The sequence below is a fragment of the Phyllobates terribilis genome, unplaced genomic scaffold (genome assembly GCF_046119375.1).
Source record: "Phyllobates terribilis strain yellow unplaced genomic scaffold, ASM4611937v1 Scaffold_14__1_contigs__length_39327217, whole genome shotgun sequence".
Taxonomy (NCBI): domain Eukaryota; kingdom Metazoa; phylum Chordata; class Amphibia; order Anura; family Dendrobatidae; genus Phyllobates; species Phyllobates terribilis.
In genome coordinates, this window is record NW_027362774.1 from 21,331,862 (window position 1) to 21,355,184 (window position 23,323).

General features: G+C 47.0%; 1 protein-coding gene across 2 annotated transcripts in view; it reads right to left on the reverse strand.

Annotated features, from left to right (window-relative positions):
* Positions 1-204: 204 nt before the first annotated feature.
* LOC141175821 (uncharacterized) overlaps positions 205-23,323 on the reverse strand; it is a 42,579-nt gene continuing 19,460 nt past the window's right edge. For both annotated transcript variants that reach the window (XM_073659763.1, XM_073659764.1), the window contains exons 3-5: positions 16,737-16,812; positions 16,417-16,486; positions 205-7,888 (exon numbers count right to left, since the gene is read on the reverse strand). In XM_073659763.1, coding sequence (XP_073515864.1) covers positions 1,955-7,888; positions 16,417-16,486; positions 16,737-16,812 — 6,080 coding nt within the window. In that variant the 3' untranslated portion in view covers positions 205-1,954. The remainder of the gene's footprint in view (positions 7,889-16,416; positions 16,487-16,736; positions 16,813-23,323) is intronic.

The following is a 23,323-nucleotide window of genomic DNA, read 5'->3' on the forward strand; positions in this document are numbered from 1 at the left end:
CACACTGAGGTCAACTTTGACACATGGTAAGGTTTTAATATTAGACAGAGTAGGACCATACCGAATATGGGGTCACCGTGCAGTGGTGGGACGGCTTTTATACTATTTTTGATCAAAAAGAGTGTTACTAAGAACCCTATGTTATTTAAATGCACTTTTGCTTTTTATTTTTTTTTACAGCAGGGTTTTTGTTCATTTTTGCTGCTTGTAGTTTTTTTATGAATTATGGCCAGTCAAAACATGCATTTATGTGCTGCATGTATACCAACTTAAATCAAGCTTAGTTTTTGTCTGTTATAAAGCGAGTATACTAAAATTGTTTTTAAGTTCCTGTAAGGCAATTTTTTTTACAAAAAGCAATGCATATCACTGTATAGTATTCACAATTACTATCGTCTGTATCTTATGATGTATTAGATGTCATTACTGTTACTACACTGTGTGCAGAATTATTAGGAAAATGAGTATTTTGATCACATGATACTTTTTATACATCTTGTCCTATTCCAAGCTGCATAGGCTTGAGAGCCAACTACCAATGAAGTAAATCTGGTGATGTGCATCTCTGTAATGATGGAGGGGTGTTGTCTAATGACATCAACACCCTATATAAGGTGTGCTTAATTATTAGGCAACTTCCTTTCCTTTGGCAAAGTGGGTCAGAAAAGAGATTTGACGGCTCTGAAAAGTCCAAAATTGTGAGATGTCTTGCAGAGGGATGCAGCAGTTTTGAAATTTCCAAACTTTTGAAGCGTGATCACCGAACAATCAAGCGTTTCATGGAAAATAGCCAGCAAGGTCGCAAGAAGCGTGTTGGCCAAAAAAGGCGCAAAATAACTGCCCATGAATTGAGGAAAATCAAGCGTGAAGCTGCCAAGATGCCATTCGCCACCAGTTTTGCCATATTTCAGAGCTGCAACGTTACTGTAGTATCAAAAAGCACAAGGTGTGCGATACTCAGGGACATGGCCACGGTAAGGAAGGCTGAAAAACGACCACCTTTGAACAACAAAACATAAGATAAAACATCAAGAATGGGCCAAGAAATATCTTATGACTGATTTTTCAAAGGTTTTATGGACTGATGAAATGAGAGTGACTCTTGATGGGCCAGATGGATGGGCCAGAGGCTGGATCAGTAAAGGGCAGAGAGCTCCACTCCGACTCAGACGCCAGCAAGGTGGAGGTGGGGTACTGGTATGGGCTGGTATCATCAAAGATGAACTTGTGGGACCTTTTCGGGTTGAGGATGGAGTGAAGCTCAACTCCCAGACCTACTGCCAGTTTCTGGAAGACAACTTCTTCAAGCAGTGGTACAGGAAGAAGTCGGTATCGTTCAAGAAAAACATGATTTTCATGCAGGACAATGCTCCATCACATGCATCCAACTACTCCACAGCGTGGCTGGCCAGTAAAGGTCTAAAAGAAGAAAAAATAATGACCTGGCCCCCTTGTTCACCTGATCTGAACCCCATAGAGAACCTGTGGTCCATCATAAAATGTGAGATCTACAGGGAGGGAAAACAGTACACCTCTCGGAGCAGTGTCTGGGAGGCTGTGGTGGCTGCTGCACGCAATGTTGATTGAAAACAGATCAAGCAACTGACAGAATCTATGGATGGAGGCTGCTGAGTGTCATCATAAAGAAAGGTGGCTATATTGATTACTAATTTTTTTTGTTTTTGCATGTCAGAAATGTTTATTTCTAAATTTTGTGCACTGATATTGGTTTACCTGGTGAAAATAAACAAGTGAGATGGGATTATATTTGGTTTTTATTAAGTTGCCTAATAATTCTGCACAGTAATAGTTACCTGCACAAACAGATATCCTCCTAAGATAGCCAAATCTAAAAAAAAAACACTCCAACTTCCAAAAATATTAAGCTTGGATATTTATGAGTCTTTTGGGTTGATTGAGAACATAGTTGTTGATCAATAATAAAAATAATCCTCTAAAATACAACTTGCCTAATAACTCTGCCCACAATGTAGTTGACAATCTGTTCTTTGTAAACCTGAAGCTTTTCATTTCCATTCATAAATTCCCTCTTCAATATCTGTATGATGAGGTGCCTGTATTTTTCCGACCTGAACCAGTTTTTCACAATGATTTTAAGTTTTTCAGAATTTTTATGGTTAATGTTTATGTGAAGGTTATTTTGGAATCTTTCTTTAATTATTTCTAGTTCTACAGAATAATTAATGTAAATTAAATCTGGTTTACCATCACTGTCATAATTATCAATCATTTTAGTTCCTGTAGCGTCCATCAGGTTATAGATATCTTTGCCATCTCCTCCCTGGAGAAAGTCATTACCACCCAATGGTTGAATAAGATCATTACCTCCCGCACCTCTGATGTAGTTATTATCATCGTTTCCTATCAAGATATCGTCATAACTGGTGCCCATCACGTTCTCCATTCCAAAGTAGAGGTCGCCTTCAGCATCTGCTCCGGCTCCATATCCAAGATGTAGATTTACAAACACACCAGTTTTGTTTTGAAGATCTCCAAAGAATAATAAAGTATCGGATCCAGTACCTCCATAAACTGCGTCTGCTCCCTGACCGGGGTAGATAACATCGTCACCTTCACCACCTAAAATAAGATCGTTTCCTTCGCCTCCATGAATCTTGTCATCCCCAGCTCCTCCGGAGAGGTAATCTTTCCCACTAGAACCTTGAAGTACGTCATCTCCTTCTAGACCGTAGAGTACGTCCGTGTCCTTACCGCCTATTATTGTGTTATTCAAAGTATTTCCAGTAATAAAGTTTCTTTTCTGGAGAGACCCATATACAGTGGGTACTTCATGAAGACTCTTACTAGAGAGATCAAGGTGCAAATCCATAGACGAGAATCTTTCATCTACTAATAATGGCTGGATTTCCAAATGGTCGGTGAAAGTAAACCAGACGTCATTTGTCTTAACTATCAAATGTATATCATTCTTAGTACTACCAGGCATTACAAGTGTACATTTCCATTGGGCAACTGTTGGAGCACTAATTAGTAATTCTTTGGTGTAATTTTCATCAACTCTGACTAAAATATCCTTAAAGTTAACATCAAGTATAAGATAATCCACCTTTAGATCAGAAGCATAGTTGTAAATCATATAGATGCCTTTATAATGCTTTCTCAGCACATAAGTGTCACTGCCTTCTCCACCTGACATTATTCCTCCATTCGTTCCAGGATCGATATAATTGTCTTTCCCATTTCCGTATATGATGTTCGGTCTAGGAGGACCCATTATCTTAGTTGCTCCTTCATACATACCGAATGTGGTATCAATGATAGTGTTAGGTATTGTATCTCTGGAGTTATCTACCGCAAATATTACAGGTGTGCGTCCTCTGGGAATACTGAATGTAACTCCATCTTCCGTTTGGATTTGCAAATGTCTGTAGCTTTCTGATCTGTACCAGTTATGTAGTGAAATGCTGCAAAAGTCAGGAACTTGGATTCTAAGATCTCTAAAAATTAAATAAGTGGGATTTGTCTGCGACCAATATCGTCTATCGAATTCTAGTGAGCTGTATTTCTTATTGATGAAAAGGACGTCCATGGCGCCGTCTTCTGCGTAGTTATCAATGAAGATATTCTCTTTCCCACAGTCAATGACATAGGTGTCACTTCCTCCTCTTCCTTTAAGAGATCCCCCGCCTTTGCCTACCTTGATGAAATTTGGTTTCTCATTCCCTTGGATGATATCATAATGAGAGGAACCAATCACGGTCATTATATTCTCGTTTCTGGGAATGGTATCTAAATCAATATGTATCCCCTCAGCGGACTGACTGTAGTCTAATATTAGTGGAATAATCATTGGCTCTGATGTGTTGGTGATCTGGAACAACACAAAATCTTGGGATTTGAATATGACGTGTTGCCAACGCCACCCCCTGTACCAATCCTCCATGATTACACACATTTTTCCTCTGGATTCCCAAACCTTCAAAGAGTTCTGAAGAACAGCGTCAACCTTCAGGTCTCCATAGCTTGCCGGCAACTCTACAATATCTACCAGGCCATCGTACGCAAAGTTGTTAATGGTGTCACAATCGTCTTTTCCTTGTATAATATACATGTCCTTCCCGTCGCTTCCAGCCAAATAATTTTTACCACCTCTTCCCTGAAATACATTATTGAGGCGATTCCCATATATAATGTCACTATCGTTACTGCCGATAACTGTGACCACGGTCTCCCAAAGTGAATCATTGAGATAAATCTGTGCACCAGAGTCTTTGCTTGAAAAATCTAAACTATAAGGCTCCAAAGGAACAATCCCATTCAGCCTAACTTTTCCAGGCTTTAACAGAGCCCCTTCCATGCTTTTAAAAGTCATATGTCTATATTCTTCTCCAATGAACCAGTTTTTAATCAGGATTTCGTGAAGGTTATTGTTGAAAAGTTTAAGATTATTTTGTACTTTTTTCGCATTGATTTGTTGAAGAGAAATGTTGAAAATGAGGAGGTCCATCTCTTTATCGTTTGCCTGATTACAGATCTCAGTTTGTCCCGCGTTCTCCGGAATGTAATAGATGTCCTGACCGTTCCCACCGTGGACAAAGGTTTTCTGAGGCCCTAAATAAAAAATGTCATTGCCGTCATTGCCAAATAGTTCATAGTGGTATCTATCCATAGTGTAGGAAAGACCTTTGATGATGTTTTGCTGCACGGCATAGAATCGATTCGGTTTGGAGTTGCCCACATATGTACCATGCAGAGATCTGTTTTCGGGTGTCATGGAAGAAATAACATCTTTTTTTATCAAGGGTATGAACCAAAACATGGTGACGGTTTTCTGCATCATTTTAATATTTACTGTTTCACCAATCCCCATAACCAGATCCACCAAATCACAATTTGTTTCAAAGGGAATCACTTTCACAATTCTGTTGGAAGTAAGAGGATCGGTTAATGTAATGATCATTGTACTCTGATCTGTTAACTCAACACGTAAATTTCCTCCATAGGCAGAATCCTCTCCTTGAGTGAAGTCTATCTTTTTGTGACACCTGTTTGCATCATCTATATCTAAGATTTTGTAGTAGTTCTCAGCAGCTTGCAGGTTGTATACAAGATCCATGGACTGTTTGTGCTCTTGTTCGAGGTTATAAACATTAGAGATCCATTCCCGGAGAGTTATCTGTTCTGATATTTGTGAAAAGCTATACCCTATATCTCTTAGGGCTAATCTAATCCCTTTTAATACAGCATTGAATTTGTCCTCTATGCTGGCACCAGCGGGTAAAACATCCAACTCATGTTTTATTTCATAGTACATTGCGTCAATACCTAGACGAACAATACTCAAAACCACAGTGACTGGAATCGTTTCAGGACCAGCCAGAGATGTTACAAATATTATGCTATCAAGAGCTGCGTCTGCTATCCCAACTGGAGTTTTCTGATGAAGATCTTCATATACACAAAATATTGTGAATCCTAAAGAAAGCACGGGGACTGATTTAGCAACTATGCCAGCTTTAGTCAGAACACTTGTGAATTTTACTGCTGCAGCTTTCTCAAGTCCAGCAGATATCTGGGAAATTAATTTCTGTGCAGTATTGCCAACAAATTTGTTAACTGCTGAATTGATACCAGTCAGCTCTGTTATTCCATGGACACCTTGGGCTAACATGATTCCTCCTTCCAACTTTCGTCCTTCGGCAAACATCTGATTGGCTCCCTGAAATCCCATCAAAGTCCCGTAGATTCCAAGACCGCGATTGACTTTTTCGTAACCAGAAAGATCATTATAGTACGAATGTAAGACTTCATCTGAACTCAGTGAACCCTTTTTACCTGATAATTGAATCTTCTTCATCTCTGAGGGATTCATTTCATTTTCTAACTCTACCGTAGTTACACTTTCATGGTTCTCTATTGATTTTATTTTCCATTTCTCACCAGAGTTTTGAGAGACTAGTTCCTTTATATTCTCGGTGATCTGCTCCTTTAGTTGCTGTTTGTCTTCTGCCATTTTTAAGTGGAGTTCTGTTTCTAAGCTCTTTCCCCTCGCTCGCTCTTCCAGATCTTCAAAATAACTTATGCCATCGTCAGATAATTGCTCTCTATAGGGCCATACTGGTCTTTTGCACGTTTCATCAATATTTAGGTCATTTAGAGGAAGATTTTCCGATATGCTTTGAGTTATTCTGTTGACTTCATTTTGTGACATTTCTATTAATTCGGGTAAATGTTTAGGTTTGTAATCATAATATTGTGTTTGGAATTTTCTGGTTAACCAAAGCTTCATTACAGATACTGTTTCCTGTGCAACCTGATCATTCATGTTCTCTGCTGTGGTCTCGTAATCCAGTCCTATAGCGGCAGGGTTTCCACTCCATGTGCCCCCTCTTGCCATTGGGTTTTGGTAACGAAATTTTGACCATGATGATTCTATATCCCATAGTAAACGATTTATGATAAACATTTCTGGATTCCGAACAGACTCAGAAATATGAGTGGCGAGGACAGCCATCCCATCATAAGCATTTATCCCACTTATAGTATCGTGGTGGTTGCCTACCCATTGCTGTGCCATCTTTACAAAATGACTACCACTTTTCATATTCTTACCCATAGTATCATAAGTTACATATCTAATATTTCTAATGTCAAAAAATTGTTCATTTATGAGTTTCTTGTCAGTTACGCCATATAATCTAACATAAAAATCTGCCAAGTTTATGCTGTAGATGTAGTCATTAAATCGATAATATTTAACTGTGTTTTGCAAAGTGTGTTGAATTTTAGAATAAATATCTCTAACTTGTTCATTTCCTCTTTGACTTGAGAGATCTTTCCATATTGCCTTTAAATTCTTATTATTGTCAAATTCAATTCCATACCTTCTCAGTACATGAGCTTCTTCATTCAGCATTTCCCTTCTTATCTCGTTAGAACTTTGTATGAGGTCTTTGATAATTTCTTTTAAACTGTCTAATCCGTCTACAACTTGGACTTTAGTTTGTTTTTTTAGAAATTTAGTTCTATCCATATTTTTACCAATATATACTTTTAAAGCAATGGTTTCTACTGCTTGAACTTCTGTGTCAAACAACTCTTTCACTTTTTCTTTTATTACTTGGCCAACTCTTTTATCGTCAATGTGGTATAACACCCCGTTCTCATAGTAATATAACAGGTCTGTCCCCGGAGCTAGAGGGTGAAACTCGTGTTCGATATTCTGACTTTCTATCCATTCTGGGCTTCTCTCCTTTGAGATACTCTCTTCCATGAGATTTTTATTATTATCTAAATAGAATTTTCGCTTGTGATTTGGGATGTATTTACCCCACAGCTCTGGATCATCAAAATCAACAGTGCGTTTGCTGCCATCTTCCTGCACTATGACCTTCGTTGTGCGAACAGAGAGTGAGCCTATAGATAATCCAGCAGTATCCAGGTCCACAAGGAAGTCTTTCGCAAAAGTTTTCCCTTCTTTTCCTGCCCCAACATCACAAGAGACTATACTGATTTCCTTAATTTTGGGTGAACTTGATGACCAGTGAATTGGGGATGAAGGTTCACGAAGCTTCAATATATCCTTTGCTAACTGATCAGGTGTTTTTCCACCTACAGACACGCGCCCATCTCTGTGACCGCCATGTCCAACCATAGTGATCTTGGTATCTCCAGTTATATCTATTGCATTATTTGATTTTATCAGTCTGAATTGATCAGATTGTCTATCATATTCCAGTAAGACTTTCGGGCGATTTATGCCTGTCTCCTTGTTGAACAAGTGGTCTGCAGCACTTTGGACAAGATCATTGGATCCAATTTGGAGAATTATTTCTTGGTCTATTGTAATGTCAGGTATTTTCCTTTCCAACTCCTTGTTGTTTTCTTTCATGGCTCTGGAAACCACCTATGAGTAGAAAAATTTAGGTAAATGTAGGTTTTGGTAAAATTGGCATATCTTGTATTTCTTAAATTTTATGTGTCACACATATTAACCCCTTACCAACATATGACATTGGTAGGTCATATCCCTGACTTTGATGCAGCCTCAGAAACTGAGCCTGCACCTTTGCCGGCAGATGATGGCTGAGTTATTAAGCCATCATCTGCCTCTAACAGGAGCGAAGCTCCGTCCACAGCTGTTAAGACATTAAATGCTGCTATTAATCTATGACAGTGGCACTTATAGCACACATCCCGGTGGTTGAACTATTTTAACCGTCCATCGGCGCCCCTGCGATGTGCTGATAGGTTGCTGTAACAGCCTGTAGTCTGCTGCTAGTGGCTGGCTTTCATGAGAAACAGTATTTTTTGCTATATAAAGCAATACAATTGTAGGTTTAAGTCCCCTAAAGGGACTAACAAGTACGATAAAATGTAAGAAATAAAATGTTTTTAAAAATCTAGAAAAAAATATATATATATAAAAGTTCAAACCAACCCCTTTTCCCCCATTATAAATTAAAAAATAAAAAAATATTTAAAATTCACAGGTAATTTTTATATTTCAAAGAATGCTATAAATAAAAAAAAAACAATAAACAATTGCAGAATTGCCTTTTTTCAATAAAAGGCGATTAAGTCATATTATGTACCCAGAAATGCTAATAATAAAATACTACACTGAAAAAACAAACCCTCAAATAGTTCAATCAATGGAAAAATAATAAAGTTACTCGTCACTGAAAATGACAATGAAAACCAAATTAAAACAAAAAAATATTTAACCACTTGCATGTAAAAAAAGTTGTTTTGTATTGACATGCAAAGGACATATTGCCCAAGTTCCCCCTTGAAGAAACAAGTGTTGTTGTAATGTGAACTGTGATATATAATGTGAATAGTAATGTCCGTTAAAGATATTAATAATGTTGATAAAGTGAATTGCCTGACAGTAGGGACAGCCAGAGTTAATGTTGGGACTAGCCCAGAGTGGGAGGGTCTGAGTTGAAGGGAAAGGGACAATTTCTTGTTGGAATGGCAGATAGGACCTGGAGTGCATGGAGAAAGGACCTATGGTCCAGTGTGAGCTTTGCCGTATTTCTGGGTGTCTAAAGAGGAGACTGAAGGAACAAGATAGCGTGATTGGGAGCAGAAGAGACAGAGTGATTTATCAGAGACGGGTCCTGGGAGAGGAAACCTAGCAGTAAGTCCCGGAGTTTATAACTCCAAGAGGTAACAGGCCTAGACAGGACTGAGTACATGATACAAATCGAGTGCTCTGGGCGGTAGATCCAGAGCGTCAGCATTAGAGAAGGGGAAAGAAAATGTGGAACATCGGGTTGAGTAAACGACTCTTCTAGTGAATCCTGCTTTGAGCAGGGGGTTGGACCAGATGACCCAGGAGGTCCCTTCCAACTCTACCATTCTATGATTCTATGATTCTTGCTAAGCTGGACCGTAGTGTTCAGCTGGGTTGTGGTGAAGCACTGAGGAACAGTGAATATAGAGGAGAAGTCAATGTACAGTAAAATGTTTATTTTTGACTGCCTCATTGAACTGTCCACCGCCTGGTCCTGGCTGTAGCGCCGGCGTCCCTGCCCTCTGCTAGGCAGGGACACTGTTCCCCTCACCCCTCTGCTCCGAGCCCGGCGTCCTCCTCCCGCTCTGCTGGCAGCGCGCGCTCCTTCCCGGCCACTGTGCTTAGGGCGCGCGCGCGCGCGCGCTCCCTCCCTCTTAAAGGGGCCGCGCGCGCCGTCCTAAGGAGTCCCCGGCCAATGGCCGGAGGACTTCACCATATATAAGGCACCTCCTCCAAAATGGAGGTGCCCGAGCAATGTTGTTGCACTGTTCACTACTCTGCTTCAGCCCTCAGGTCCCGTTGCCAGTTACCTGCCAGATTCCTGCCAGTTTGCTGTCTGATTCCTGCCTGATATTCCGCTTACCTGCCTGCTAGCCTGAGGTCCGACGGTCTGCCTACCGACTCCTGTCAGTCTGTCTAAGGACCAGCTTGCCCGCTCACCTGGGAGCGCGCTTCTGCTACCTGCTTGCTAGCCTGAGGTCCGACGGTCTGCCCTCCAACTCCTGTCAGTCTGTCTATGGACCAGCTTGCCCGCTCACCTGGGAGCGCACATCTGCTACCTGCCTGCTAGCCTACCTGGAGGCTCCGCCGTCACGTGCTGTGACCACCCGCCTGTCCAGAGACTCCTGCCCGCTCACCTGGGAGCGCTCATCTGCTGCCTGTCTGCTAGTCTACCTGGAGGCTCCGCCGTCACGTGCTGTGACCACCCGCCTGTCCAGAGACTCCTGCCCGCTCACCTGGGAGCTCACGTCTACCATCTGCCTGCTAGCCTACCTGGAGGCTCAGCCGTCACAGGTCGTACCAACCCTTTACCCAGAGACTGCCCCGGTCACTTGCCGTGACCTCCTGCCCGTTCATCCAGAGACTGCCCCGGTCACTTGCCGTGGCCTCCTGCCCGTTCATCCAGAGACTGCCCCGGTCACTTGCCGTGACCTCCTGCCCGTTCATCCAGAGACTGCCCCGGTCACTTGCCGTGACCTCCTGCCCGTTCATCCAGAGACTGCCCCGGTCACTTGCCGTGACCTCCTGTCCGTTCACCCAGAGACTGTCCCGGTCACCTGCTGTGACTGTCTGCCCGTCTTCCCTGGTCGCCACCCGCTCCCTTACAAGGACCGCCCCCTTGTATAGTAGCTCAGAGGTTCCGCCTCCCTGACCCGTTACAGTTTGCTCGGGCCATGGAACCCGGTGGCACCCAAGCTCCCTCACTCTCGGACCTGTGTCATGAACTGTCCCGTCAGAGGTCCCAACAGGAGTCCATCCTGGGTCACCTGCGGAATGTCAATTCTCGCCTGGACACTCTGACTGCTCTACCAGCAACCACCGCCAGTGCCATGACTCGCAATCTGGCAGCTCCGCTGCCCACCAATACTATGGTATCCTACCCCGGACCCCGGCTTTCCGCACCTCCTCGCTTCGGAGGCGACTCCGCTCAGGCTCGGGGCTTTATAAATCAGTGCACCCTGCACTTTGAACTCCTGTCCCACCAGTTTAACTCCGACCGGGCCAAAATTGCCTTCATCATGTCCCATCTCACCGGGGAGGCCCTGGCCTGGCTAAATCCTCTATGGGAGAGAGGAGACCCCCGGGTGTCCGACTTGCCTGCTTTTCTCACGGCTTTCCGGAAAGTCTTCGACGAACTCGGACGGAAGACCTCATCCACATCATCTCTGCTACGCCTCCGTCAGGGAAGTCTCACCGTGGGCCAATATGCCATACGGTTCCGTACCCTTGCCTCGGAGCTGGCCTGGGATAACGACGCTCTGGTATCTGTCTTCTGGGAGCGTCTGTCCGGCCTTATTAAAGATGAACTCGCCGGTCGAGACATTCCTACCACTCTCGATGACCTAATAACTCTTGCCACCCGGATTGACCTACGGTTCCAGGAGCGTGCCAAAGAAGTCACCCGTGAGAGGAGGTTTCCACGTCTAGCTCCTACTTTTCAGAAACCCGTCACTCCCTCCGTTTCTCCCCAGGTACACTCTCCTGAGCCTATGCAGGTCGACCAGACCAAGATGGTCAAAACCCGGCAGGACTTACGCCATGCCGAGGGGAGCTGCTTCTACTGTGGCAGTAAGGAGCACCGGATCCGTACCTGCCCGGAGAGGTCGGGAAACGCCTGTGTCTAGGTTCGCTCAGAGAGGTCGACCTAGACAAGAATAAATCCTCTCCATCTCTGCTGCTGTCAGTCTCAATTATCTGCGGGGAGAGTCGTTATTTCGAACTAGCCCAACTTGACTCTGGAGCGGCCGGGAATCTTATTTCACAGGCCCTGGTAGAAAAATACCGCATTCCCACCAAACCTCTGGCTATACCATTATCTGTCGCTGCTGTGGATGGGGGCCTCTTACCACGTCCCATCCAACTCATCACCGAATCCATAACTCTGCAGGTGGGAATGCTGCATTCTGAGAGCATCTCCTTTCATGTTCTGCCTGGACTCTCTCACGCCCTCTTACTAGGCCTACCTTGGCTCCAGAGACATGCACCCGTGCTTGACTGGCAGACCGGAGAAGTCCTTCGCTGGGGACAGGACTGTCATAAGACTTGTTTGGTTCCTGTTCATCCCGCCCGTCCTTCTCCTACCCCAACTAATCTACCTGGACTTCCGATTCCCTATTGGTCATTTGCTGATGTCTTTAATAAAAAGGAGGCAGAGACATTACCCCCTCATAGACTATACGACTGTCCTATCGACCTGTTACCCGGTACTACTCCTCCCCGTGGGCGTATTTACCCGTTGTCCGCTGCTGAGACCCGGTCTATGTCCGAATATATTGAGGAGAATTTGGCCAGGGGATTCATCCGGAAATCTACCTCCCCGGCGGGAGCAGGCTTCTTTTTCGTAAAAAAGAAGGACGGCCCTCTCCGTCCCTGTATAGACTATAGAGGCCTTAACCAGATCACGGTGAAGAATAAGTACCCCCTTCCGCTCATTCCAGAATTATTTGATCGTCTGAGGGGGGCTAGAATCTTCACCAAACTGGACCTCCGTGGGGCGTACAACCTGGTCCGTATCCGTCAAGGGGATGAATGGAAGACTGCATTCAACACCCGGGACGGCCACTATGAATATCTGGTAATGCCCTTTGGTCTCTGTAACGCTCCTGCCGTCTTTCAAGAGTTGGTCAATGACATCTTCCGGTACCTTCTCTACTCCTGCGTAGTGGTGTACCTGGACGACATCTTGGTCTTCTCTCCGGATCTCCAGACTCACCGGAGGGATGTTCGTCAGGTCCTGCTCAGGCTCAGGCAGAATCACCTCTTCGATAAATATGAGAAGTGCCTCTTTGAGCAGACCTCGCTTCCGTTTTTGGGCTACATTATTTCTCAGACCGGCCTACGAATGGATCCAGAGAAACTGTCTGCCATCGAGAAATGGCCCCGACCGGAGGGGTTGAAGGCCATTCAGCGGTTCCTGGGCTTCGCCAACTACTACCGCCTCTTCATACCGCACTTCTCTTCCCGGACTGCCCCAATTTCCGCGCTCACCCGTAAGGGCACTAATCCCAGAGAGTGGCCGCCCGAAGCAGAGGAGGCCTTTCTTTCCTTAAAACAGGCCTTCTCTTCCGCCCCGGTGCTGCATCGCCCAGATGGCAACAAGCAGTTCTTCCTGGAGGTTGACGCCTCCTCCTCTGGAGCCGGAGCGGTACTTACCCAAAAATCATCTTCCGGGAGAATGGTAACTTGTGGCTTCTTCTCCAAACTCTTCTCCTCTTCTGAGCGCAACTATTCCATAGGAGATCGAGAGTTATTGGCCATCAAGCTGGCATTGGAGGAGTGGCGTTACCTGCTCGAAGGGGCTCTTCACCCGGTAATAATTTACACTGACCACAAGAACTTGGCTTGCCTCCAGCATGCCCAGAGACTTAACCCGCGCCAAGCTCGGTGGTCCTTGTTTTTTGCTCGCTTTGATTTTATTCTTCATTTTCGCCCGGCTGACAAAAACATCAAGGCGGACGCCTTGTCCCGATCCTTTCTGGTGTCTGATCTCGAGGAGGAACCGAAACACATCATCGATCCCGCCAGAGTAATGCAGGTGGCTCCCGTGAGTCTAAATCGTCTCCCTCCCGGTAAGACGTTCGTATCAGTACCTGATCGGGAGAAGATCCTACACTGGGGTCACTCGTCTAAACTAGCTGGCCACGCCGGCCAGAAAAAGACCCTCCAGCTTATTACCCGGCACTACTGGTGGCCTACCCTGCACAAGGACGTAATAGACTTTGTTTCTGCCTGTGTGTCCTGCGCCCGCAACAAGGTTCCGAGACATCTGCCAGCCGGTCACCTCCTTCCGCTCCCAGTACCTGCTGCCCCCTGGCAGCATATAGCAATGGACTTTATAACTGATCTCCCCGTCTCTGCCGGTTGTACGGTCATTTGGGTGGTCGCTGACCGCTTTTCCAAGATGGCTCATTTCGTTCCCCTGCCAGGCCTCCCGTCTGCACCCGAGCTGGCTAAAGACTTTATCCGCCACATCTTCCGTCTTCATGGACTGCCCCTCCACATAGTGTCGGATCGTGGGGTACAGTTCACCTCACGCTTCTGGAGAGCCACTTGTAAACTGCTAGACGTCACCCTGGACTTCTCCTCCGCTTACCACCCACAGTCTAATGGTCAAGTGGAGCGGATCAATCAGAACCTGACCAGTTACCTCCGGCACTTCGTTAATGCCCACCATTCAGACTGGGTGGATCTCCTGCCATGGGCCGAATTTTCTTACAACAATCACGAGAGCGAATCTTCCTCCAAATCCCCGTTTTTTGTTGTCTTCGGTCAGCATCCTCGGATCCCATTTCCCGTCTCCACCTCGGTGGACAATCCGGCTGCGGAATCTCTTGTTAACAAATTTTCCTCCATATGGGAGAGTACCCGATCCGCACTCCTTCTGTCATCCGAGCGTATGAAAAGACATGCTGACAAAAAACGTCTGGATCCTCCTCAATTCCGTCCAGGGGATAAGGTCTGGCTCTCGTCCAAGTATGTCCGGCTCAAGATTCCTTCCTATAAGTTAGGTCCTCGGTTCATCGGTCCTCTGGAGGTCACCAGTCAGATCAACCCGGTGGCCTATAAATTGAAACTCCCGGCCAACTTGCGGATCCCTAACTCTTTGCATGTATCTCTCCTCAAACCTGTGGTACTTAACTCTTTTTCCAAGTCTACAGGTACGCCTCCTGCTCCGGTTTCCGCTGAAAACGAATTTGAGGTAGAGAACATTCTGGCCACTAAAAGGGTAAGAGGGAAGACCTTTTTTCTAGTAGATTGGAAGGGGTTTGGTCCTGAAGAGAGAACGTGGGAGCCCCGGGAGAACATCCATGCCCCTCTCATCCTACCTAAATTTCTCTCTGGCCTAAAAAAGGGGGGGGCTAAAGGGGGGGGTACTGTAGCTCCGGCGTCCCTGCCCTCTGCTAGGCAGGGACGCTGTTCCCCTCACCCCTCTGCTCCGAGCCCAGCGTCCTCCTCCCGCTCTGCTGGCAGCGCGCGCTCCTTCCCGGCCACTGTGCTTAGGGCGCGCGCGCTCCCTCCCTCTTAAAGGGGCCGCGCGCGCCGTCCTAAGGAGTCCCCGGCCAATGGCCGGAGGACTTCACCATATATAAGGCACCTCCTCCAAAATGGAGGTGCCCGAGCAATGTTGTTGCACTGTTCACTACTCTGCTTCAGCCCTCAGGTCCCGTTGCCAGTTACCTGCCAGATTCCTGCCAGTTTGCTGTCTGATTCCTGCCTGATATTCCGCTTACCTGCCTGCTAGCCTGAGGTCCGACGGTCTGCCTACCGACTCCTGTCAGTCTGTCTAAGGACCAGCTTGCCCGCTCACCTGGGAGCGCGCTTCTGCTACCTGCCTGCTAGCCTGAGGTCCGACGGTCTGCCCTCCAACTCCTGTCAGTCTGTCTATGGACCAGCTTGCCCGCTCACCTGGGAGCGCACATCTGCTACCTGCCTGCCTGCTAGCCTACCTGGAGGCTCCGCCGTCACGTGCTGTGACCACCCGCCTGTCCAGAGACTCCTGCCCGCTCACCTGGGAGCGCTCATCTGCTGCCTGTCTGCTAGTCTACCTGGAGGCTCCGCCGTCACGTGCTGTGACCACCCGCCTGTCCAGAGACTCCTGCCCACTCACCTGGGAGCGCTCATCTGCTGCCTGTCTGGTGGTCTACCTGGAGGCTCCGCCGTCACATGCTGTGACCACCCGCTTATCCAGTGACTCTCGCCTGCTCACCTGGGAGCTCACGTCTACTATCTGCCTGCTAGCCTACCTGGAGGCTCAGCCGTCACAGGTCGTACCAACCCTTTACCCAGAGACTGCCCCGGTCACTTGCCGTGACCTCCTGCCCGTTCATCCAGAGACTGCCCCGGTCACTTGCCGTGACCTCCTGCCCGTTCATCCAGAGACTGCCCCGGTCACTTGCCGTGACCTCCTGCCCGTTCATCCAGAGACTGCCCCGGTCACTTGCCGTGACCTCCTGCCCGTTCATCCAGAGACTGCCCCGGTCACTTGCCGTGACCTCCTGTCCGTTCACCCAGAGACTGTCCCGGTCACCTGCTGTGACTGCCTGCCCGTCTTCCCTGGTCGCCACCCGCTCCCTTACAAGGACCGCCCCCTTGTATAGTAGCTCAGAGGTTCCGCCTCCCTGACCCGTTACACTGGCAAACCAAAGCTATCGTTTACACGCGGCCTGCACGGGCGTAGCACCCTCACAGCACAAGTCCACACACCCAGCTAGGACCCCCACCTTCATGTAACATGCCGGGTGCAACAGACCAGTACCTCGCCCATGGCTACCGCCCCACGCCACGTTACAAACACATTACCTTTAAGTTGCATTATGTAATATTTTAGTGCCTCCCGTTATACTGACGCCCAGGCTCCATTGCCTTATGAGCCACTGTCTTTGATCAGGATATTAATCTATGTGTTCACCCACCTGGGCTGTCTCCTCGTTGTCTCCATTTTGTGAAGTTTCCATCCATAATTGTAAATTTTGATTTTCGGTCCTGTAAAAATAAAAAATAAAAATAGTATTACCAGACAATATTCATTATTTGCTAAAAACAAGCTTTAAACTAATTTAACAGAAATACGATCTTTTCTTAGGCCTCATATCTGCAGGCAGACACACTTTTTTTTTGTAGATAATTGTTTTGATTTTTTTTTTGCAATTCTCTTTTAACAAATTCTTCCAAACCTACACGTCTGCATTTCTTTTTTTCACGTCAGACTTGTATTACAGATTATTGCACCCACCTAAGATCCAGATTTTTCCCATCTTCTCCAGCGATCCTGGCTCTGTAGTGCTCTAAGTGCTGAAATTCTCTAGGTACTGAAGGAAAAACATAACAGAATAGATGAGGCTTCCTGTGTTTATAGTCATAGGCAGCTCAGGGATCATTTTTGGCTGGAAGTCTTTACACTTTCCTAAACTTTTGGGATGGTTCATTTGGGTGCGAGCATCTCTTTGTGCTGTGCCTATGTTATCCTGTTTCTATATTTGTGCGTTCTTACATATAGTTGAAACCAGAAGTTTCCATCCACTATATAAAAAGACACATCTGTATGTTTTTCTCAATATCTGACATGAAATCAGAATAAACCTTTCCCGTTTTAGGACAATTAGGATTACCATCATTTTTAATATTTGTCAGATGTCAGAATAATGAGAGAGAGAGAATGTTTTAAGGCATTTTTATTACTTATTTCAAAGTCAAAAGTTTCCATACATTTCATTAGTATTTGGTACCATTGCCCTTAAACTGAATGACTTGGGTCAGACGTTTGGGATATCCTTCCACAAGCTTCTCACAATAGTTGGTTGGAATTTGTGCCCATTCCTCCTGACAAAACTGATGTAACTGCTCCAGGTTTGTAGGTCGCCTTGCTCGCACCTGCTTTTTCCGCTTTGCCCATAAATTTTCAATAGGATTGAGATCAGGGCTTTGTGATGGCCACTCCAAAACACTGACTTTGTTATCCTTAAGCCACTTTGTTACCATTTTGCCAGTATTCTTCGGCTCATTGTCCATTTGGAAGACCCATTTCCATCCAAGCTTTAACTTCCTGGCTGATGTCTTGAGATGTTGCTTCAGTATTGCCACATAATCTTCTTTTCTCTTGATGCCATCTATTCTGTGAAATGCACCAGTCCCTCCTGAAGCAAAACAACCCCACAACATGATGCTGCAGCGGAAAAAGCAGGTGCGAGCAAGGCGACCTACAAACCTGAATCAGTTACACCAGTTTTGTCAGGAGGAATGGGCCCAAATTCCAACCAACTATTGTGAGAAGATTGTGGAAGGAGATCCCAAACGTTTCACCCAAGTCATTCTGGTTAAGGGCAATGGTACCAAATACTAATGAAATGTAAACTTTTGACTTTGCAATAAGTAATAAAAATGCCTTTAAACATTCCCTCTCTCTCTCATTATTCTGGCATTTGGCAAATATTTAAAATTATGGTAATCCTAATTGACCTAAAACGGGAAAGGTTTATTCTGATCTAGGCTGGTGTTTCTAGCCTGGGAGGGGGCCAATATTCATGGCACCCTTCCTGGGCTATTAATATCAGCCCCCAGCTGTCTGCCTAGCCTTTTCTAGCTATTAAAATAGGGGGGACCCCACGTCATTCTTTTGGGGGTCCCCCATTTTAATAGCTAGTAAAGGCTAGGTATTCAGCTGGGGGCTGATATTAGTAGCCTGGGAAGCTCCGTGGGTATTACCCCCTTCCCAGGCTTCAAACATCTGCCCGAGCCGTCTGTTTAACCTCAGCTAGAGACTAAAATTACGGGGAACCCCACGCCAATTTTTTTTTTTAATAAATCCTTTATTTTAACACTAAATTACAAGTACAGTAATCAAAACTATCACTGTACTTCTTATATATGTGACTGACATGTTTCTATCTATCTAATCTATGTGTGATACTCTATTCTTTCTGTTCTAAATTGTTGGGTACCGGTGTATGCCGCTGCTGAATTGCCCGCTTTTCATGTTTCACTGTGAGCACTGTTCCCATCGATTTGGGCAACCACTGTAATGCCACAACCACCATGGCTGTAGCATTACAGTGAGTGGCAGACAATCCCTGCATGATTGGTGCTCTAAATAGTGCCAGACATGCAGGACACACTTTTGGTGCACGAACAGTTATCGAACATAACCTCGAACAACCGAATTTTTTGCAAATCTTTCGCGTTCGTCGAACGACTCGAACACCGCCCAAAACAGCTCGAATTTGAGATTGGCGAACAGTTCTAGTCGAACACCGCTCATCTCTACTCGTTATCTGTATAAAAGACACTTTTCCACACAATCACACTCCAACCTCTCCACCATTGTCAACACCAAATAGCTGTCTAAGGACACCAGGGACAAAATTGTAGACCTGCACAAGGCTGGGATGGGCTACAGGACAATAGGCAAGCAGCTTGGTGAGAAGACAACTGTTGGTACAATTATTAGAAAATGGAAGAAACACAAGATGACTGTCAATCTTCCTAAGTCTGGGGCTTCATGCATGATCTCGGCTCGCTGGGTAAGGATGATTCTGAGAAAGGTCAGAAATCAGTCCAGAACTACACAGAAGAACCTGGTCAATGGCCTGAAGAGAGCTGGGACCAGTCTCAAACATTACCATTAGTAACACACTACAATGTCATAGATGAAAATCCTGCAGGGTACACAAGATCCCCCTGCTCACACCAGCACATGTCCAGGCCCGTTTGAAGTTCGCCAGTGACCATCTGGATGATCTAGAGGAGGCATGGGAGAAGGTCATGTGATCAGAAGAGATCAAAATAGAACTTTTTAGTATCAACTCCACTCGCCGTGTTTGAAGAAAGAGGAAGGAGAAGTTAAACCCCAAGAACACCGTCCCAACCGTGAAGCATGGGGGAAACATGATACTTTGGGGGTGCTTTTCTGCAAAGGGGACAGGACGACTACACCATATTGAAGGGAGGATGGATGGGGTAATGTATCGTGAGATTTTAGCCAACAACCTCTTTACCTCAGTAAGAGCATTGAAGATGGGTCGTGGCTGGATGTTCCAGCATGACAATGACCTGAAATGTAGCGCCCCGAGGGTTCGGTCGCTACAGAGGTATTGCATCTCACCCAGAGGTGTGATATCTCACTTCCAGGTAAGGATGGAGTGTGGCTCAGGACCCTAACACCCAAATGCACTACACCACATTTCCGGGGGCAGGGCGACAATGCTCCCAAGGGTGAGCACAACTGCCCCTGTCCCTGGCTGGAGTGGGGGGAGGGAACACCTAGAAAGGGGGAACCCGGTAGTGTGTGGGTGTGGAGAGTAGATCCAGGGTGCACTGTAAGGAGGAGTATATATGGTGGGCACCATCTTGGAGTCAGAGAGAGCAGGGAGAGAAGGAGACTGGGAGCAGGGGCTCTGTACGGGCTCTGCTCCGCAGGCAGGCCAAGTCTCAAGGCCTGAGCCTGGAGAAGAGAGAGAAAACAGAGAGGAGAGGAACGGAGGAGGCTCCAGGAGTGGAGTGAAGGGACTCCAGGGGTGTTGACCGGCCAGTCACCACCGTACGCCCACCGCTACCAGAGTAGGGGGGTCGGGCCAAGAAAGGGAACTGGATCCCTCATCTAGTGGAGGAGAGCAACTACCCTCAGCTAGTAACCGGAGGCCGTGACATTGCACGTGTTACGGCCCCTCACTACACTCGTTAGGAAGGCACCATATAGGGGCCAGGGAAACGGAACATACGTTTGCCCGCCAAGACCCGAGGCAGCTGGACAGAAACGTGGTCAATTGTGGGGTACGACGGGCCAGAGAAAGGACACACGAAGGGGGTCCTGAAAAGCATTCTAAAGGTACCTGGGAGTTGGCCGAGCCCCTCACCTGGTGAGCACAGTACGACGTGGGCAGCCATTACCTGCAGAAGTGGCTTGGAGTGTAAAACTGTGAGTAAAGACCCTGGACTGCATCACTGGACTCTGAGTCATTACTGTTGCTCCCGCGCACCATCACCCCCACCATCTGCACTCACTGCCCTGAGGCTATACTCCCGTGAGGAGTTATACTACCCTCTGCTGCGCACACAACATCAGCCTCAGCGGTCTGCCTCGCAGCGGCGGTTCTCAGTGACCGCAATCCACGGGTGGCGTAGTCTTACATTTAAACATTAAAAACCAAATAAACAGATCCGCCACTGGTTTAACCACCCTGAGCCACGGGACCGGGTCGCCGCCACGGAGACTACAAACCCCCAGCATTACATAGAGACCCGGCTCTGGGTATTCCCCCACACACGGCCCAGGGGGCGCGTCAGAAACGCACAGCGAGGCCAACTAAAAAGTGGCTTCATAAAAAGCATTTCAAGGTCCTAGAGTGGCCTAGCCAGTCTCCAGACCTTAACCCAATAGAAAATCTTTGGAGGGAGCTGAAACTCAATGTTGTCCAGCGGCAGCCCCGAAACCTGAATGATGTGGAGAACTGTATGGAGGAGTGGGACAAGATCCCTGCTGCAGTGTGTGCAAACTTGGTCAAGAACTACAGGAAACGTCTGACCTCTGTAATTGCAAACAAAGGTTTCTGTACCAAATATTTAATTCTGTTCTTCTATTGTATCAAATACTTATTTCATGCAATAAATGCAATTTAATTATGTAAAAGTCATACAATGTGATTTTCTGAATTTTATTTTTAGATTCTGTCTCTCACAGGTGAAGTGACCCATGCTAAAAATTACAGACCTCTCCATTCTTTGTAGGTGGGAAAACTTGCAAAATCAGCAGTGTATCAAATACTTATTTTTCCCCACTGTATATCCAAACAAAAATCTATTTATCTCTTTATTATTACACTAGATGGTGGCCCGATTCTAAAGCATCGGGTATTCTAGAATAGGTATGCGGCCGACCGGGCGCAATCAGCAGAGCGGTGTTTAAATTTGGCGCCAAAATCGCTGATTGGTCGAGGCCAGCAACCTCGACCAATCAGCAAAGCTGTGTTAAAATTTGGCGCCTATATCGCAGATTGGTCACGGCCGGCGGTCGCGACTAATCAGCAGAACGGGGTTTAAATTTTGCGCCAATCTCGCTGATTGGTCGCGGACGCCAGACGCAACCAATCAGCAGAGCGTTGTTTAAATTTGGCGCCAATCTCGCTGATTGGTCGCGTCTGCCGTCCGCGACCAATCAGCAGAGCGTTGTTTAAATTTGGCGCCAATCTTGCTGATTGGTCGCGTCTGGCGTCCGCGACCAATCAGCAGAGCGTTATTTAAATTTGGCGCCAATCTCGCTGATTGGTCGCGGCTGGCGTCCGCGACCAATCAGCAGAGTGTTGTTTAAATTTTGCGGCAAAATCGCTGATTGGTCGCGGCTGGCAGTCGCGACCAATCAGCAGAGCGTTGTTTAAATTTGACGGCAATACTGCTGATTGGTCGTGGCCGGCGACTGCGACCAATCAACAGAGCGGTGTTTGAATTTGCCACCAAAATCGATGATCGGTCGAGGCCGGCTACCGCGACCAATCAGCAGAGCGGGGTTTAAATTTGCGGCCCATATCGATGATTGGTCGCTGCCGGCGGCCGCAACCAATCAGCGTCGTATTAGTGAGGATCGGGGATCGGCGCTGCCTGTGCGGGTACTTCCGCTGCTCGCAGCTGGGAGATGAGCGGCTGCTCGCAGCAGAAGCATCCCGACCGGCGGTGCCGCTCCTCGGTCCTCCTTTCACACTTGCCGTCGGGAGATCATAGCGCTGTTTAAATTTGGCGCCAATCTCGCTGATTGGTCGCGGACGCCAGACGCAACCAATCAGCAGAGCGTTGTTTAAATTTGGCGCCAATCTCGCTGATTGGTCGCGTCTGCCGTCCGCGACCAATCAGCAGAGCGTTGTTTAAATTTGGCGCCAATCTCGCTGATTGGTCGCGTCTGGCGTCCGCGACCAATCAGCAGAGCGTTGTTTAAATTTGGCGCCAATCTTGCTGATTGGTCGCGGTCGGCTGTCATCGGCGACCAATCAGCAGAGCGTTGTTTAAATTTGGCGCCAATCTCGCTGATTGGTCGCGGCTGGCAACCGCGACCAATCAGCAGAGCGCTGTTTAAATTTGGCGCCAATCTCGCTGATTGGTCACGTCTGGAGTCCGCGACCAATCAGCAGAGCGTTGTTTAAATTTGGCGCCAATCTCGCTGATTGGTCGCGTCTGACGTCCGCGACCAATCAGCACAGCAGTGTTTAAATGTGGCGCCCAAATCGGTGATTGGTCGCGGGCAGCGTCCGCGACCTATCAGCACAGCGGTGTTTAACTTTTGCGGCAAGATCAGTGATTGGTCGCGGCCGAAGATCGTGACCAATCACCGATTTGTGCGCCACATTTAAATAGCGGCCGCGACCAATCACCGATCTTGCAGAAACATTTAAACACCGCTGTGCTGATTGGTCGCCGACGCTGCCCGCGACCAATCACCGATTTGGGCGCCACATTTAAATAGCGTCCGCGACCAATCAGCACAGCGGTGTTTAAATGTGTCTGCAAGATCGGTCATTGGTCGCGGGCGCTATTTAAATGTGGCGCCCAAATCGGTGATTGGTCGCGGGCAGCGTCCGCGACCAATCATCACAGCAGTGTTTAAATGTGGCGCCCAAATCGGTGATTAGTCGCGGGCAGAGGCCGCGACCAATCAGCACAGCGGTGTTTAACTTTTGGTCCTAGATCAGTGATTGGTCGCGGCGAGAGATCGCGACCAATCATTGAGTCGTATTGCTGAGGACCGGGGAGCGGAATCGTATTCGTGAGGACTTCCGCTGCGAGAACCCGGGACATGCGTGGGCGTTCGCAGCAGAAGTATCCCGCCCCGCAGCGCCGCTC